The 17,117-nt window shown below is 41.5% G+C and overlaps 1 protein-coding gene across 1 annotated transcript in view; it reads right to left on the bottom strand.

Moving 5' to 3' along the window:
• The window catches only part of LOC139700309 (AF4/FMR2 family member lilli-like), a 247,612-nt gene that overhangs the window by 21,244 nt on the left and 209,251 nt on the right, over positions 1-17,117 (bottom strand). The window contains exon 8 of the mRNA XM_071598949.1: positions 13,606-13,686. Coding sequence (XP_071455050.1) covers positions 13,606-13,686 — 81 coding nt within the window. The remainder of the gene's footprint in view (positions 1-13,605; positions 13,687-17,117) is intronic.

The raw sequence follows: 17,117 nt of genomic DNA, 5'->3' as shown, positions 1-17,117 counted from the left end.
ACTTTCCTTCAGAGCGGAGCATGTTTCCATCGTGTTGTCCTGAAGCGTCAATTGTAATCGCACTTCCGGCGTGAAATTAACTACTCTCACTATTTTCCCCATTCACGTAGCCCCACCGTTCATTTTGAGTTTTGGATCGCACGGTTGTATTCCTGCAGTTTTGCTAAACGGCTGCGATGGTAATCAGATTGGTTAATCCCGGACATTTGCTTCTTTATAAGAATTAACTGGCTGCCTGCTCAATAGCTATAGAATCCAGATCCCAGTCAACGAGAGTCGCGAGAGATGCATGATATGATTTTCTTTTTCTCGCCTAATCGCGGCGATCGACGATAGCTGCGACTCAGTAGACATAATGCGATTATTCGACATACAGAAACCGGTATTTTTGCTACCAATCGCCTTCGATTGATTTTAAAATTATTTATGCGGCAGGAAAGAGGGTTGCGATGTGGATAGAATTTGATATTATGTGTAATATTTTGAAGAATAACTTGGTAAGCTAGAGCTAAAATGTATAATTTCTCTCAAAACAGATCTCATCTGTTCGTGCTTCTTATGTGTAAGTATGTACTTAATATCTCAGATGCATCTTTCGATGAATATACCCGAAGTGGAAAAAAGATCGCGCCGTTTTTCTTTCAACCCTTATATGGGCTCCTAAAATCCCACCCAATCTTCAAATTACCCACCTCCTTATCTCTAATGGTGCTAATGGTCTCATGTACCAGTTGCGTGCCTCAAATACTATTCCTACTGAATATAATTCTGTTTTTGTTTCAGTCGAAGGGTTTTTGGCTCCACTCTTATGAGCTTGCTCAACCTGAATATAAAAAGTGAATTAAAAATTGCATTATTACATTTTAGTTCACCTTAACTATTTTCCCTATCACTCTCCCGCCCCATTCCCAAATCACAGTCTTCATTTGTCTACAGCCAGAACTGTGCGTTTGCTCTTCTTCAGTCCCAACAAGATCATTGCTACGTCAACTATAACAAAATAAAATTTTGAGTAGTGTGAAAATATCAGATATTCGAAAGTCCAATCATGAATTTTTTAGGCTAATATTCGACGTTTAAAATGCAAAATATCAACTAAAATAGTATTAAATGCACCTATATATATATATATATATATATATATATATATATATATATATATATATATATATATATATATATATAATTATATAAAATATTTGAAACCTAAAATTAACGAATGTCGAATAGGTATTAATTATTCAAACTACCTATATTACCATCGCCTAGCGTTCAGCCATATACGAGTAAATGAAGCATTAAAAGCTTCAGCAACGTCTATGCTATTTGCTGTGGGTCGCCCTTCTCGCTAATCTACGAATCCCTTCCTCTATGCATAACAGCCGATCAAGCTCACTTGGCTCGAAGACGGACAAACGACAGTTTTTGTCGTGTGCCTGATTGGAATAATGGCTACCCTCTACTGACAAGCCGGAAAGTCTTTGCTCTTGTGCCGACGATTTTTCTTTGGTGTGGTTCGCATTTTAGTGATTGAATCGTCACGTTTGGACACAGTTTACGTCCCAACTTCAGTAAACTGCGCTCCCGCATTTCTCTCCCCTCGCGCGGAGGCAACGGGCGAAGCGTTCCAATGTCTTCCATCTTCCCTCCTCCCTCATAATCCCCTTCCTTCGCCCCCTTACACCTCCCTCTTCAAGGTCCCCCCCTCCGTCGTCAGCACCTTGTCTCCCACCCTCCCGAACCCCCGCCCGCCCGCTCCCACCCCTCGTGGAACGTGCCATTGTGCCCACACCTGCCCCCCTCCCCCATCCCATTTTAAAATGCCCTCATCCTACCGTCCTTTACCTCCCAGGAGCCAAACAGACCGCCGCCTAGAACTTCTTCCTCCACCTCTTCCCCCCGCTCTCCGTTGGAAGAGCACGCTCTCCAGAACCACCCTCCCACCCCACACGCGGTACCCATGGCCATTTCATTCTCCCCCTCGACCCTCTCATCTTCCCGAAAAACCCTCATCTTCTCCTCCCTCCGACCCCGGGCGCCACCTCCCTCCGTTCCGCACCTCACACTACCTCCACCGCTGCCTCCTCCCCTCCCGCAACCACCGCGCTCCTCCCCATCCCTCCTTCCCAAGCCTTTCATTTTTCCTTTCTTTCCTTTCCACTCCTCTCTCTTTCCCGGTACGCCAGAGTCTGACGATAGGGGTTGTGGGAGAGGAGTGGTGTCGGGGGGTTTTTGGAGGAGGAACCTTTTTTTTATTCGTTGCAGGGCTGAGGGAGAAGGAAAAATGAAGGAGGGAGGGAGGTAAAAGAGTCCTCGGGACCTTGTGGATTAACCGCTTGTTCACCCCTCTTTGTTAAGGCGTGGGGAATCGGGTAGGGAAGACATTGGAGGGAGGGATATGGGCGGAGTGGGACCTATGGTAGATGGGGATGGGGAGGGCGTAAGGAGGGAGCCTCTTCCAAGGGAGCGAAAGCCGGAGGCATTTCCACTCTCCACACCCATCCCCTCACTCCCCCCCCCGGGGAGACCAGATGTCCATGATCAAAACTGAAAGGCACACGAGGTCGGAGGCGGAAAGACCCGATGGGGCAACACTACAGGGGTGCCTCCGGGATACCATTATTGCTTCGTTTTGACATTCAGCATACAGAGATATGCCCGTATAGATGATGACGATAAAATATTATCACTCCACATGTAAAGGGTGATGTGAACTCATGTATAGGATAAATAAATGATTCATAATGGAAAGAGTTATAAACTAGTGAAGAGGCAATTTGGAGAAAGAAAAACAAAATCGCAAAACTTCCGACCCGCTAATGGAAAAATACAAATAGATGATGACGACATAGGGAATCGATGGAAATAATACAATGAAGTACTCTACCAAGCTCTCAAGGCACTAGAATATGGCTTAATTAAAGACGAAAGCATGATAGTAAAGACGATCAGGGTCCGCAGATATTAAGAAGCGAATTCGAGAGAGCCGTGACACACCTGAGAAATAACCAGGAGACACCGGGAGTTGACAAAATGAACGGAGAAATAATAAAGGCACTCGGGGTCAAAGCTAAGGACACCCTCTTTGGAATAATTAAAGATAGCTACGACAGCGTTAAGATACCAGAAGACCTCGAGAAAAGTATAATGGTTGCAATACCGAAGAAACCGAAAGCAGATAAATGAGAAGAATACAGAACATTGAGCCTGGTGACTCGAGCATCAAAAATCCTTACTCGGATAATTTGTGGAAAAATAGAAGGAAGGATGAAAGGAAACCTCTCAGAAAACCGATTTTGATTCAGGAAATAACGTGGAGCAAGAGAGGCAATTCTCAGCTTGAGAGCAGTCGAAAAAAGGCGACACGTAAATAAGGCATTATATGTGGCATTCGTAGACTTTCAGAAAGCCTTCGTCAAACGTCGAATGGAACAAGATATTCAGGATACTAGAAGCGCTTGGAGTGGGGTGCAACGACACAAGAATTGTCAATTACGAGTACCTCTAAAAGAATCAGGTTACAACAATACAAACGAAAAATGGAAGACAAATTGAAGCCAACATAAACAAAGGAGTAAGACAAGGATGCAACCTCTCGTCAGAAATATTCAACGTGTACCTGAAAGCGGCAGTAAAAGAAACACAAGGATTGGGTATCAAAGGAGTCAAGGTAAACGGAGAAGAAATAACATGCTCCGGGTTGCAGATGGCATCGTAGTCATGGTGAAAATGGTAGTGATGGTGGTGCGAGAGGACCTGCAAACAATTCTAAGTGCCTTGATCAAGTCCTGGGGCAATAAAATATGAACATCAACAAGAAGAAAACTAAAATCCTTGTGTGTGGAAGAGAGAAGCTGAATGCCGGTATTATTACAATTCGAGGAGTGAAATTAGAGCAAGTGGAATCCTTCATCTACCTGGGCAGCAGCATAACATGGAGTTGAAGGAGTTCGGCCGATATCAAGCGAAGAGTAGCCCGAGCTGAGAACGCATTCATGAAGAAAAGGCAATTACTATGTTCAAAGAACCTACGGCTGGAAAAAATGAAGCAATTGGTTAAAGTTTCGTGTGGAGAATGGCACTCTATGGTTCCGAGACTTGGAACATAGGAAAAGTGGACCAGCGAAGAAGAGATGCCTTTGAAACACGGTGCTGGAGGAGAAACCTTGATTGGTGGATGGATGGATTGGACACACGTTGAGTCACAATGGATTGATTAGGAATATAATAGAAGGAATAATAGAGGCGAAGATTCCACGAGGAAGACCAAGTGACATGTGCATAGGACAAATTAAGAAGTACGTAAAACAAAGAAGGTATCAGGGATTGACATTGAATAGAGTAGAATGGGGGGCTGCAGTAAAACCAATCCTAGCATTGAAATACTGATGATGAATGGAACAGATTTAATTATTACGGCCTTTATAACTTTTCTTTATTTTTCTCTCCGAAGATGAAAGTAATGACTGGAGACATTAGTTCCCACTGTGATCTTAATTTAAGTAATTCGACTACTTAAAATTGGATTTTAGCGAAACTTATTCTGGTAGGTGTGGTTGTACAATTTATTGTAACATTCCTTTGTGAAAAATACTCCATTGTAATGGAGCGTATATCGAGGAATATTCACGAATGAAACCTATAGAAACATCTGAAATCCGAAGAGAGATTGGCTTATTTCCAAGGGATGTGGACTCAGTACTCTTTTCCTTTAAACCCTGCGTTTTTGGCCCGTAGATCTTTGTTATGTCTCTTGCGCAAAATATTTTCGTAGTTCAATGAGATGGCAACCTTTCTGGCAGGCGTTTCGTACACTATGCCCAAACACAGGAGCACCTCTTTCTTAATTTTTTCCATTAAGCTCCAAAAACAGACATACGTTCGCACAATTAAGAGAAAAAAAGTAAAACGCTCTAAACGGCTTCTCGATAAAAAAAGCACCCATAACATGAGGGAGTTATTTAGAAAATAATTTAGTGGGCATAATCCAGGAAAGATATCTCTGAGCGCACGTTTTGTTTATGGCCATAAAATTTAGTTCTTATTAAAGTTTCCGGTTTTATTCGGTAAAATCAAAAGCTTTAGTTTCCATTTAAAATCTCAATATGTATCCTTTTCCTTCTTGATGTATTATACTCTAAATACTCCAGGCATCTCGCATGAATGGTTACGGGAAATCGTAGCAATATAGACGACATTATTTAGTACCTAATGCTGTCTTTTTTTATGCATATTGCATCAGTTCACACGTATTGTCATGTGACAGACTTGCCACAACATACCACACAACTCTACTATTAGAGGCATTACTGTTGGACGCCGAAAATTTAGCCAGGATGATATCCATGGGTGAACCCCTAAGAATTGACACTATGCAAGGGTTAGGACAGAGTAAAAAATTATTATCTTGTACAATACCAAGGTACCTAGCTGGACTACGGGGTGAAACACTTTTATTTAGCTCGGGCTAGTGTCCATATATTATTTCCAAACAAAATACTAATTCGCCATAATGCTAATTGATTGTACAAAAGAAGGGATAATCATTTTCAATACGTACCTAGTCACTTCTTCCTATGCTACTTGAAGCAATGAAACTTTCCCCGAAATTGATCCCCGTTCTCTAGATTTTACTACCCCATACTCCGGACAGCCACAAGAACGTAAGAGAATTGCTGACTATTGGAGCTTTACATTAAATCTTGATCTTTAGGAATTTGGAATGTGCATTTTTAACCAGAAACTGGAAAAGGACCTGATACACGTGGAATGCACTCTCAATATTTATGACAGACCATCCATTCAGAAACATTGCCAATGAGTTGGAACCATCAAAATTTGTGCGCGCTTTACTGCATGCAGATATATGAAACAGTAACTAACTATGCTGCAAGACACGAAATCAAACCCGACTACTTTCAGAAATGATGTATGTATACCAATTACAGAATATTGATATCTGGTTAAAACTAAATAGAGAATACGAATATTGTAAGCAATTCATAAACACTATTGAAACGAAGCATTCATTGATGTTGGGCGGCAAGTTAGTGCCAACTAACGCTCATTTTTTTTTAGTTAGCGGTGAGGTCACGGCCCCTCAATCAATAAATGACCCGGGGCAACTTCTGCGGCCCAAGACGTATGGCATCCGCGCCCCGCAGCCCAGTAGGCGTAAGGCGGTTTGGTGGTGTTATTCATATTTTCCGGGGTCACGTAACGAGGTGTGCGGAAGGAGGGAAGATAGAGGGGGCGGTTTCGAAGGGGGAAGGATTTGAGGGAGGGAAGGTGATCCAGTCGTCCGTGAGCGGAAATCTGAAAAACAGTAAAACCGTTTGGCCTCGGCGGGAGGAAGGTCGAACGGTTTTTCTTCTTCTTGTTCCTCTCCCAAAAGTCTTTCTTCCCGGGTCGCTCCCCCACCTCCCTCTCAACCCTCCCCTTCCCCTGAGGTCGGGAAATATGGCTACCTCTACGTCCACCCCTCTGAACTCTCTCCCTCCCTTCAAAAGTCACCCAGATTCCCCAATTATCGAAACCCCCAACCCCCACTCGCTTCTTATCCTCTCTTTCCCTCTCACACACCCGGCATTCCGAACGTGGTGGTTTGAAAGCAAGGATTTAAAACATACCTCATCCCCCGAAACCCCATCCTCACATCTACACACATAACAAAAGGACCTCACAAACGGTGGACTCAGCCTTACCCATAGCAGCGTGTGAACGATATATCTCCTTCCCCTGCTGTCTGCGAGCCGGCATTCCGGCATACTCTTCATCTCATTCTCCTTTCTCCAAACGCCGGATCGTCCCCTCCAGTTTGTTTTTTCTCGTCTCCATAACGAAAAGTATAGCATCACAAGAACAACTGTTTTACAAATATTCCTTATATTGAGCATCCGAAGAATTTGTCACAGCTTGGGGGGATTTCATATCGGAAGTGACTACGATGACTTATAATGGCATTTGAATATCTGTCCAAATGTCATTTTTCAAAGAGCTATGGATGCTATACAATAAAATCATATTTTTATTTGTTTATCCTATTGTTTATTTGTTTTAATAAACCACCATATACTTTGCAGCTACTAAAATTGTATGAATTCATATAAAAACTCAATATCGCGAAAGAGCCTAATATTTATGAATGTTCACTTCATAGGATTTACTGCGGATATTTATTTATAACTAATTCAACACACTGTTACAAAAGACATCTGCATCATTCCCTTCAATCTTTTTGTTTCCCTCGTGCTACGATAGAAAATTTTTCTGAAATTGTTCTACTATTGGCAGTAATTACGATACACATTCATACATACGAGTATCTATACATGATTGATAAAGCTTAGGATTCGGAGGTCGTAAGCATTAAAGATTATAAGCCATGAAAGGTTTTAACATGGGGAATAAGGGTTTCTTAATACTGATGGTTCAACGAGCGTTTTTCATGTAAAATAGATGAGCTACTCGACCAATTTTAATGGAAGCTATCACATAACTTAAGCATCAGGGCGCTGTCCCCTTCAATCATATATTCTTGTCCAAAAGTGTTTCCCACATTCGAAAAGACGAACTGCATCCATGACGTGGAATTTAAGGGAAAATTATTCGTACATTAATATTGCCTAGGAGCCTCAGCTGATTCCTAAATAAAGGAAAATGATGACAAAACGACTTCATGGATTCGGATACAAACACATTCAAACACGACAACCCGCCACATGGTGAACACATTCATACACGTGTTCTTCCTTGTATGTCTCCATTCCCAGAAAATTTGATTTGATTCACTCTGCACCTACATCCACATTTGCTTCTCCTCTTTGTGGGTTTTACGTGCTCGAAAGTATATGCATCACTGATTAATATCGATATCGACAGTTTAAATACATGTATTAGCGAGAAAAATCAACATTGTGAAGTTAATCCACATAAATGAATAAATATTGTCGTTAATGAGCTGAGATATATTGCGGTAAAAATATCAATTTACATCCAATAAAACCAAGGTATACGTATAAACAAGGTATACACCGGGAATGACTCTTAATTGATCAATTTTTATCGAATGGATTACCTGATCTACTCAACTTCGTAGCCAAGCGGTAAAATTTCTAGTGTCATCAACATCGTTGTCCTAAATCCAGGTCAAACAACTTTCGAATATGAAAATATACTGTCAATAATGAACCAAATTCACAATATTTTTGAAAGTCAGAAGATAATTTTCAATAAAAATTTTCTATCCAAAATATTTCCTGGAAATAATCACAAAGCAAGTATTGATAGTCCCATAATGTGGTATAAATTAGATCTTGTACTTTTTAATCGTACCTAGATACCGTCGATCGATGAACATTTTTTTCTAAAATCATTTCAGATCGCATCATGACAGTCAACTCGAACACTTCCCTACGTAGATCGGAAGGAACGGATTCCACGATGCCTGCGAGATGTGTCGTACGAGATTGTAACATCGACTGAAATCTTGGTGCCGTGATTTATTTCACTTCACAGCCAGCCAGCGCTTCAATTCTCATTTCCGTACCACAATAAATTATATAAACGGTAAGTTGCTTGCACGCATACACGTGGCCTTATTTGCCGATCATCTAGGAACAAATCCAAATCATACCCTCCAGTCACGCATTTCGCGACGTAAAGGTCGTCCCAACGTACGAAATCGGGGTCACGAACGAATGAAATTCATTCTCAATGACGTATCAAATGCATATCCATGCATCGTCGAATTTCCCATATCTTCTTGATACGCGGCTCGCGTTCAATTTTTCTCCGCACCCAGCGGCCGCCTTCGGGTGGTCACAGGAGCAGGTGACTCATTTTCATTCCGAGTGCGAGAAAAAAAAATGCGGCCTTGGGTGTGTGACTTTAAACCTTTCCGAATTTCAAATCCCCTGCTCCCCCCCTTTCAATCTCTAACCCCCTCCCCATCCACACACCTTCAGCATAGTGCCATGCTTCCCCTTTCCCTTCTTCGGGAAAAACGAAAATAGGAAAAAAATAAATGCTTCTTCCACGCTCGCACTCCATTAGAAAATTAGAAGGAGGGGGAAGGAGAGAAGAGGTGGAAGGGGCTGGAGGAGAAAAAACGGAGATTCAAGGGCGTCCCGTCTCCGGGACGAAAAAAATGAACTCGTTCCCTTCCCCGAATCACACCCCTCAAATGTATAAACGACCCCTCCCATCCCACGCGAACCCCCAGAACTGAAGCCGGAAGGAGATTTTTTTCCCTGCTTCCCATTCCCTCCTTCCTTCCCGAACCCCATCAAAAGACACAGTAGGTTATAATCAATCTAAAGGTCGATGATTTTCCCGTCACGATTATTACATGCCCGCCTCGATCGGACGCCCGCCGCAAATTCCTCCGCGTTTTCCCTTTCGTCATTTTATTTAATTATTTTTCTTTCTCAGTTGGAGGAAAAATACCTCAGCGGTGGGGTAGGGGTTAACCTAGGCAAACGGCTTACACGGGAGAGATTTCGCTTCAGATCATTCTAAGCGTATGGATATTTTGGGCACTCGAACGTCCTGACGGTAAGCGTTTACATGCATGGAAAAAATTGGAAGGGACGACCACGAGGAAGATCAAGGAGCACGTACTTGGAACAAATGAAGGGAGATTTAAGGAAGGCTACGGCTCGTAGGATAATTAAATTATTACTCTTGGAGGGATACGAGTGCAGGATTGCAAAACTAAGCGGGTCTAAACAAAAAAAGCAGGAGAAGGAGACAAACGATGTTGGCGTACGCTAGCAAAAATCTTGGTATGTTTTCGCACCGACAAAATGACATCCCCAAAATGCGATGCATGAGATGCTGAGCGCATTTCACCTCTCCCGCAAAGTTGCGTTGTGACTGCCGGGAAAATATTCTACCCCTTTCGAATATAAAATAAAAGACAGATGGATAATCAATTTATGTACTAGGTTAATTCTTTGAATAAACATAAGAATTTACCCCTACCAAATACCTCACATTAGCTTCCTATTTTGCAGACAAAATGAAACGACAACTCAAAAATCAATATTTTTTTCTTCTCGACCTTGGCGTCAACAACGTGTAGCATCATCAAGAGGGTATGGAAAAAAACCTGATGATGCCGTCACACAGTGGTGATACCATGATCATAGAGAATAAATATTGATTGTGGAACAGCTGACTGTCATTCTATTTTTAAAATGGAAAAATACCTTTCTATTTAAAATTTTAGTTTCAGATCTGAAAAAACTTCCGACTTCGTAGAGGTAGATAACATCTCTACTTAACTGCGCAGGGATCTCTGGGTAGGGAAGTTTATTCTCAGTATTTACTAATACTATTTAGACAAACGTATTTAGCAGGATTTTCCAAATTTAAACAATGAAGAGTCAGATTTAGGGAGTTGTTTTCTATCAGCCAACCAACATTTTATTTTCATTTCAAAGAAATACAATATTTAACGCTAAAGTTTAAATTTACACGAATTAAATTTCGAAAACGAATGCCATAAGCGCAACTTGAAGGGAATTATGAACCTGTATCGGTGATTCAGGTTAGCTAAAGTCAGCGAGTTTTCGATAGTCGAGGATTATGAAAAAGTGTCTGCTTTGGAAAGCTGTGAATAACGTATCTGGATATAACTGAAGTAAACCTAGCTTGCAAAAACACCAGATGGGCCGCCAGCTACGGCTTCATTCAGTTGATTCACAAGTGATCGGCCCTTCCAGGACTGCAGCGACGGGCTCCTATCCTGGGTGAAATGACCGAATGACCTCCGCCCAGTAACGGAAACCCTCGCACGGCGCCGACGGCCCTGACGTTGGGGGACATCTCCCCAGGGGCGGACCCCCTCCGCTCGGTGCGGCAAGATCAGAATAAATGGCTTTGAATTAGATAGGCCGGCGTGTCTGGCATCGAGCCGCCCCTAAGTTTGCCCACCCACCCCTCACCCACTCTCCTTGTAAATTTTATTCAAACCCTTCGTGCCCATCCCCCCTATATTTTGAAAAAGTGACTTCTATCCGCGTACCTTTTCCCATCGCTTACTTTTCACTTACTCCGGCCCCTCCTTCCTCTCCCTTGGCATTTCAGATACACCCCCGTGACTGCGAACCCGAACGCACTCCGTGGAAGGGGAAGGAAAAACTTCGGCAGGCGAACCATTTGCATGGATAAAATAAGTGATAAGGCGACCGTTTGTAGTTAAGGGTGAAGGAGTGTCGTTTAATCGGTGTGCCAGGTAGCGGAGCTGGGCGAAGCCGAGAAAGATATCGATAGATCTAAGTTCGATAGCCAAACACAGTCATTATCCCGCTCGTTGATAGTTGCGGATTTGAGCACACTTCCTCTTAACCTTCGGTTAAAAAGAGACGTTTCAGGCGTGATATGATGGATTATAATAATTAATTAAAAATTGCCAATTTTTAATTTTTACTTAACCTTCGGGGCATATAAAATTTACTCATTCGGAGCGTTTGAGAGACCATACCCTTTCCATAAGCCGTTCTCCCTGACCAACAAATTCCTTGTGACCAGAAAATTACGCATTTGATGTGGATTAACAGAGAGTGCCCAGAGGTATCACCCACATTAAACTTGGAACATCTGATCAATAGCCGAACGCTTTGCCCGCTGTACTACCTCTCTAAAATCTCTATTTCGGATTTCAATTTTTTTTCCTGGGCTTGAATCAATGCTGTATTATTCTAAAAGCAAACGTAAGGCCTGACGATGAGTTAAATGTCATCATTAAAAACAGTACAATACGTAACAAATGACGGTATTAATATTAGTAAGCACAATGACCAAACGTATTACATCAATCTAAGCAACAAAGTTCTCTAAAATCATGATAAAATAGGCCTTCAATTATTTAAATGAAAAGCGAAGTGTTTCAGAAGAAAATTTTATTTTCAATACGTATTACCCGCATCTGTAGTAGAAATTAACGGGATCAATATGCCGCTCTCGACCAATGTTATACATTTTTCATCCGTGCAGATCGTCTCTCCAGAGACATGCATTGACGGTGCGTGGAAGGCGTCGGGAATTTCCTATATTAAATTTTTAGGGATTGGAAAGATGGGCAGCATAATAAGACATTCTCAAAAGAGATGTAAGGGTAAAAATCCCTACTCTAAGCTAAGCATTACCATCAGTAGTTGCCATTTATCTGTCAAGATCATTTGCAATTTCCTCAGGAACGAATTATAATTGGCAAGTGAAAAAAATGAATTTGTGTGGTGCTGAAAAGAAATGAATAGATATGGGAATCGGCACCCAGAAATGAGGTTTCTTATTTCGATTCAGCCTTTAAACGCTTCAAAATGAGTTGTGGACAAAACTGTCTGGTAGCCACATCCAAGACAACTCATTTACAAAACCTTGAGAAATAAGAAACATATGACGAGGACGGTGGGTAGAAACTTTCTTATTGGAAAGCAAAACGAAGTGGGGCGACAAGATTAAGAGTTGGAAAAGAGGGAAGCCTCAGAATATCCGAGAAGTCTTCCTTCTCCCCGAGAAGTGTCCATCTCAACTCTTTTTAACAACGAGCGCGCTTCGTCCTCGTCGCGGTCCCACCGCGATCTCGAGAAAATCCCTTTTACCATTCCCCTACGTTCTGCGCTCGAAGGAAAACGAAGGAAGCTCGGATGCCGGTCCCTCACCCCCTCGCAGCGCCAGAAATGTCCACCCCTCCGTCCCCTATCTCCCACTTCTCCCCTCCAATACCACATCCCCACCTCCAGAAAACAGTTCGTTCCCATGCGACGCCCACAGCCAGCCAACCATCCCTCCTTTCTTCTCTCGCTCTCTTTTTTTTCAATCCCCCTTATTCCTTCTCTCTTTCTCAAATGTCCCCTCCCAGACCTTCCTCCCCGGCACTCATTGTTGGTTCCTTCCCCCACCACTCGCTCCCTCGCACCCCCCTCTCCTCCCCCTACGACCGTCGGAAGTTCTCCCGCCTTGGGAACGACATCCACTAAACTCCCGATTTACGAACATCCGGTACACCAACCTTCGCCTGCACGGAATTGCGTCGATTTTTTTGCGGGCGGAGAATTTTATTCGCGTTCTCGAGAACCACTTTGGCCGATTTGATTTCGCTCTTGGGATAAATTATGTTTTGGAGAATTCGTAGAAAATCTGTTTGTTTATCAACATGTAACATTTCGAAGGATTTGATGGTGGCGGAATGGAATTACGACGAGATACTGCTATCCTAGGGAACTAAGGTCAATGTAATGTTTCCTTTCAAATTATTTTTTGTTAAGAACCCTTTTTGCTCAACCTTTTATTTGTCGGATTCTATGGAATTGTACCTAAGAGTTGAAAAGTATCCTTAATTAAATTACACGTTTATCTTTCGTATAGGATCCCTAAGACTTGTATATGTTTTTCATAACGACGATAATACTATCAAAATTTACAAGCAAAAAATTCCCATACTAGTATCTATCCCAAATCATTTTTGACAAGATTATATCATATTCCGTCGTATTAAAAGATAATTTGAATTATTTTAATAACGATCCCACCCCACTGTCTATTACGGCATTTAGTATCACATAATAGGCGTTAAAATACCATGTAGGGAGAACTTACCCTTTTCCACGTATAAATGTACGCCACATCCATGAGCGTGTAGTCCTCCGGCAGGCAAACCCCTCTGTGAATAACGTCAACCTGGAAAGAGAAAATGAAATTTAAGTGATGCGATGATTGATAATAGCGTGTAATACCAACCTCTAATCAATAGGCAATGCGGAATAGAGAAAAACTAATTATTTATTAAATATTACCTAATTTATTTGGCATTTTAAAAGATTATAATGTTCGTTCTGAAAACTGCAATACACAAGGTTGTGAGGTAACAGTTGAGTGGAATAATAAAATGTAGGCAATAGCGTTAATTGCTTGAGACAATTAGTAAACGATGCTAGCGATTGAGATTAAGAGAGGTTAGAATAAAGGAAGTTTGATCGGTGTAAATATAGAGGACAATATTTGAAAATACAACTTAAAAAATTGCAGTGGCTCCATTGTTTCAAGGTCGATATCCTGAAATAGTAAAGAGTGGTATTGTGATACGGATCGTGAATCGTATTTTGACATAAAGTTAACCAGTAAAGTGATCGCATTGTGGAAATATTGGGAATAGGGGTATTCTAATTTGAATACCCAATCTCCACACAGCAAATATCGGTAGGATAAAGAAATTTAAGGGGTAGCCATATTGATACATAATGAACATATTGTTATCATCAGTTATCCTATCGCGATGCAAAACACATTCAATCGAGTAGAACAGGAAAATGTTTTCAAATTTCAGTCTCTAGATTGAAATTCAATATGCAATGCAATCACCTCTTCTCAGCATAAAATATAAGGTATTTTTAGTCATAAAAAATACAGAGGCCGAAAGTGTCAGCATACTCAGTTTGCCTATAATACGTAATACGTCTTACGGTGAAGTATTGTGGATTATAGGTTTTCGGTTAAATGAATTTTAAACTCAACCCAGTTGTATCAAAGAGAGTAAAACAAAGATCAATAGAATACTCGTGGCATGAGAAATGAAGCGGAGCTTCATTCAAAAACATGCACCAAAATTGTGCAAGCCGATGATGTGTAATTACTATGTTTTCATAAGGTACAATATCTACTGCTCACGAATGATCGACGACAATGCAAATGCCAAATACGTACAGAATGCTCAGCTGCAGCTTCTTAAATTTTGACAAACTTTATACTCGCCAGTTATATCGTATGACTTCAACTCAAGTGTTGCTGAGGTGTGTGTGTTCATTTTGATGTCCAAATTTCATATCGTGCTTGCTCCATCGTCATATATTTCCCTCGCGAGTAGCCTGCAAATATCTTTCACCCCGATTGCGCATACAAAACGCTTCCTCGCGCTTCTATAATAAACTCTCTTATCTTTCTCAGTAAATTAAAGCTTTGTATTCCTTTTTAATGTCAATGTTTTTTTCACTTCCTTAACTGGTCCCGTCGTCTTATATAATTAAACCTGGGGTCATTTCCTTCGGCGTCTACAAAACAGCTGACCTGTATCTATCTCACTACTTCTATCTGGCCTGAAGCTTGCGTTAATAATACGGAAACGAAGACTATGATAAAAAGATTTTTTTATGCTGAACTCCAGGACATAAGGCTTGCCGTACTCCCCACTCGACTGACAACTCGCATTTTATCGGGACTGACATTAAAAAAAGTACAGGAAACTGACGGGGAATTAATTCATACGCGTCACGCCGTTCTGCAGACATGCTCAAGCCGTACTCAAAATTGGACGACAGGATGAGCTCCGTTCATTATTTTCAAGCTTCATTATTTTTCAACCACAATGAAATAAATTTCGCCGAGTCAATGGAGTCCTCTATGATACGAGTGACCGGGCCATAATCCTTTGACAACGTATTTCCGTATTCCCTTCCCTCTCGTCCAATAAATATCGCCTCTGCACATTCCGACCGTCCAGCAATGGAAGTTGACGGGCCGTGTTCGTAATTTGCATTCACCATTCCTTTGAATTTTCCAGGTGGCTGCAACACGGGTGAGACCCAGAGGGACGCACGCTTTGGGTAGAACCAAATACGGCAGCAAAATGCCGAAGAGAGGTGAAAACGTGAGTGCCATCCATTAAAATTACACTACGGACTTAAGACAATACTTAGTACGATAGCTCTGGTCGGTCACAAAGACTAAAAAATTTTCATGCCGTAAATGTAAGAGATGCTCCAAATTATATTCCGTAAACATTAAGAAAGAAATGTAATAAGAATAAAATTCGGAAGTCAAATTTAATGAATGGAAAACCAGACGAAGGACAAATGTAATGTGAATAATTTGCATTTGCCAAACATTGAAACTTTTTTCATAGAGTGGAATGGGCCATTTTATTTCACTTGACTTCCTACATCTTTAAATCCTTCAATCTATAAAAATCAAATCAATATCAAATACATGTAAAAATATATTATATTATCCAAGAATGTGGTAGATCATATGTTTCCTCTCAAAAGACGATCTATAAAATAGCACCCGCAAATCTAATCCAGTCGGAAAAGCGTTTAATAACTCCCCATAGCAATAAATGTTTATCACCACAGTGAAATCGTATAAAAGTCATTTTAGTCTTGTAAAAATACTTGAAATGGTCTAAAACCAGCGATGGGAAAGGACTAATCACGGTATATTTCCCTTGTTAAAACACCAGTTTACAACCTTCCTAATACCTCACTCCAATCAAAAGGCAAGACCCTCAATATTAGACACATCTCTCATCGTACTCTTTAACACAATTAAACTCGATGAAGTGATGTGGAAAACGGGAGATGGGTGTTACCAGGAAGCCGTTAAAACATTATGGTCGTTTATCGTGGCAAAAATCTCGGTGTGCTGGAGAGAACTTCGGGCGCGAGGTTGGGAGAGAAAACGTAATTAAACAATTGATCCGATTACGGATCGACTTCAAAAGCTCTAAACGGAAGCCTGGACTCCCTCTTAAGGATTTCACTCTTCATGGTCGAGGAGCCGCTTCAATAAAACTATTGCGGGATCTGTTGGAAGAGGCAGACAAGATTTGGATGTTTGATGCTTCCGCCATTGCCATCGAAATCAACTGATCAGAGATGGTGTTCTTCTCCTTCCCCCTCTCACATCCCTTAACTCTACAAATTGTGCAACTACTAGCGGCGGGCTTTAAGGGGGAGGGAGGTGGTAGGACGTTCCGCCGGGGAAGTGATACGGAGGCAGTGATAATGAGTTTACCCCCTATTCCCTCTTTCTCATTCCTTCCTCTTAAGAGTTCGAGGCCTCGTAGCTCTCTCCGCCTGCACGCATGAAGCGAATGCTTTTCGTCGGTGTCCTCACCGGTGTTACCCAATTTTAGAAAGGAGGTTCAGGTTTCCAGGTTTTATTATTATATGAGGAAGATTAACGTATTCAAATGTTGGCGAAAGAAAATTCAGATGATTGAAGCATTTCACATACGGATTATCCATAGAAGTACAGACACCCCAACAGTGAGCATTATGCTCTCTTTAAAGATACTGAAGTGATATAAAATACCTCCTACATAACGTACACGATTT

This window comes from Hetaerina americana, unplaced genomic scaffold (assembly GCF_022747635.1).
Source record: "Hetaerina americana unplaced genomic scaffold, ioHetAmer1.1.p SCAF_10, whole genome shotgun sequence".
Classification (NCBI taxonomy): Eukaryota; Metazoa; Arthropoda; class Insecta; order Odonata; family Calopterygidae; genus Hetaerina; species Hetaerina americana.
The sequence above is the reverse complement of the archived record's forward strand: the minus strand, read 5'-3'. Positions and strand labels throughout refer to the sequence as shown.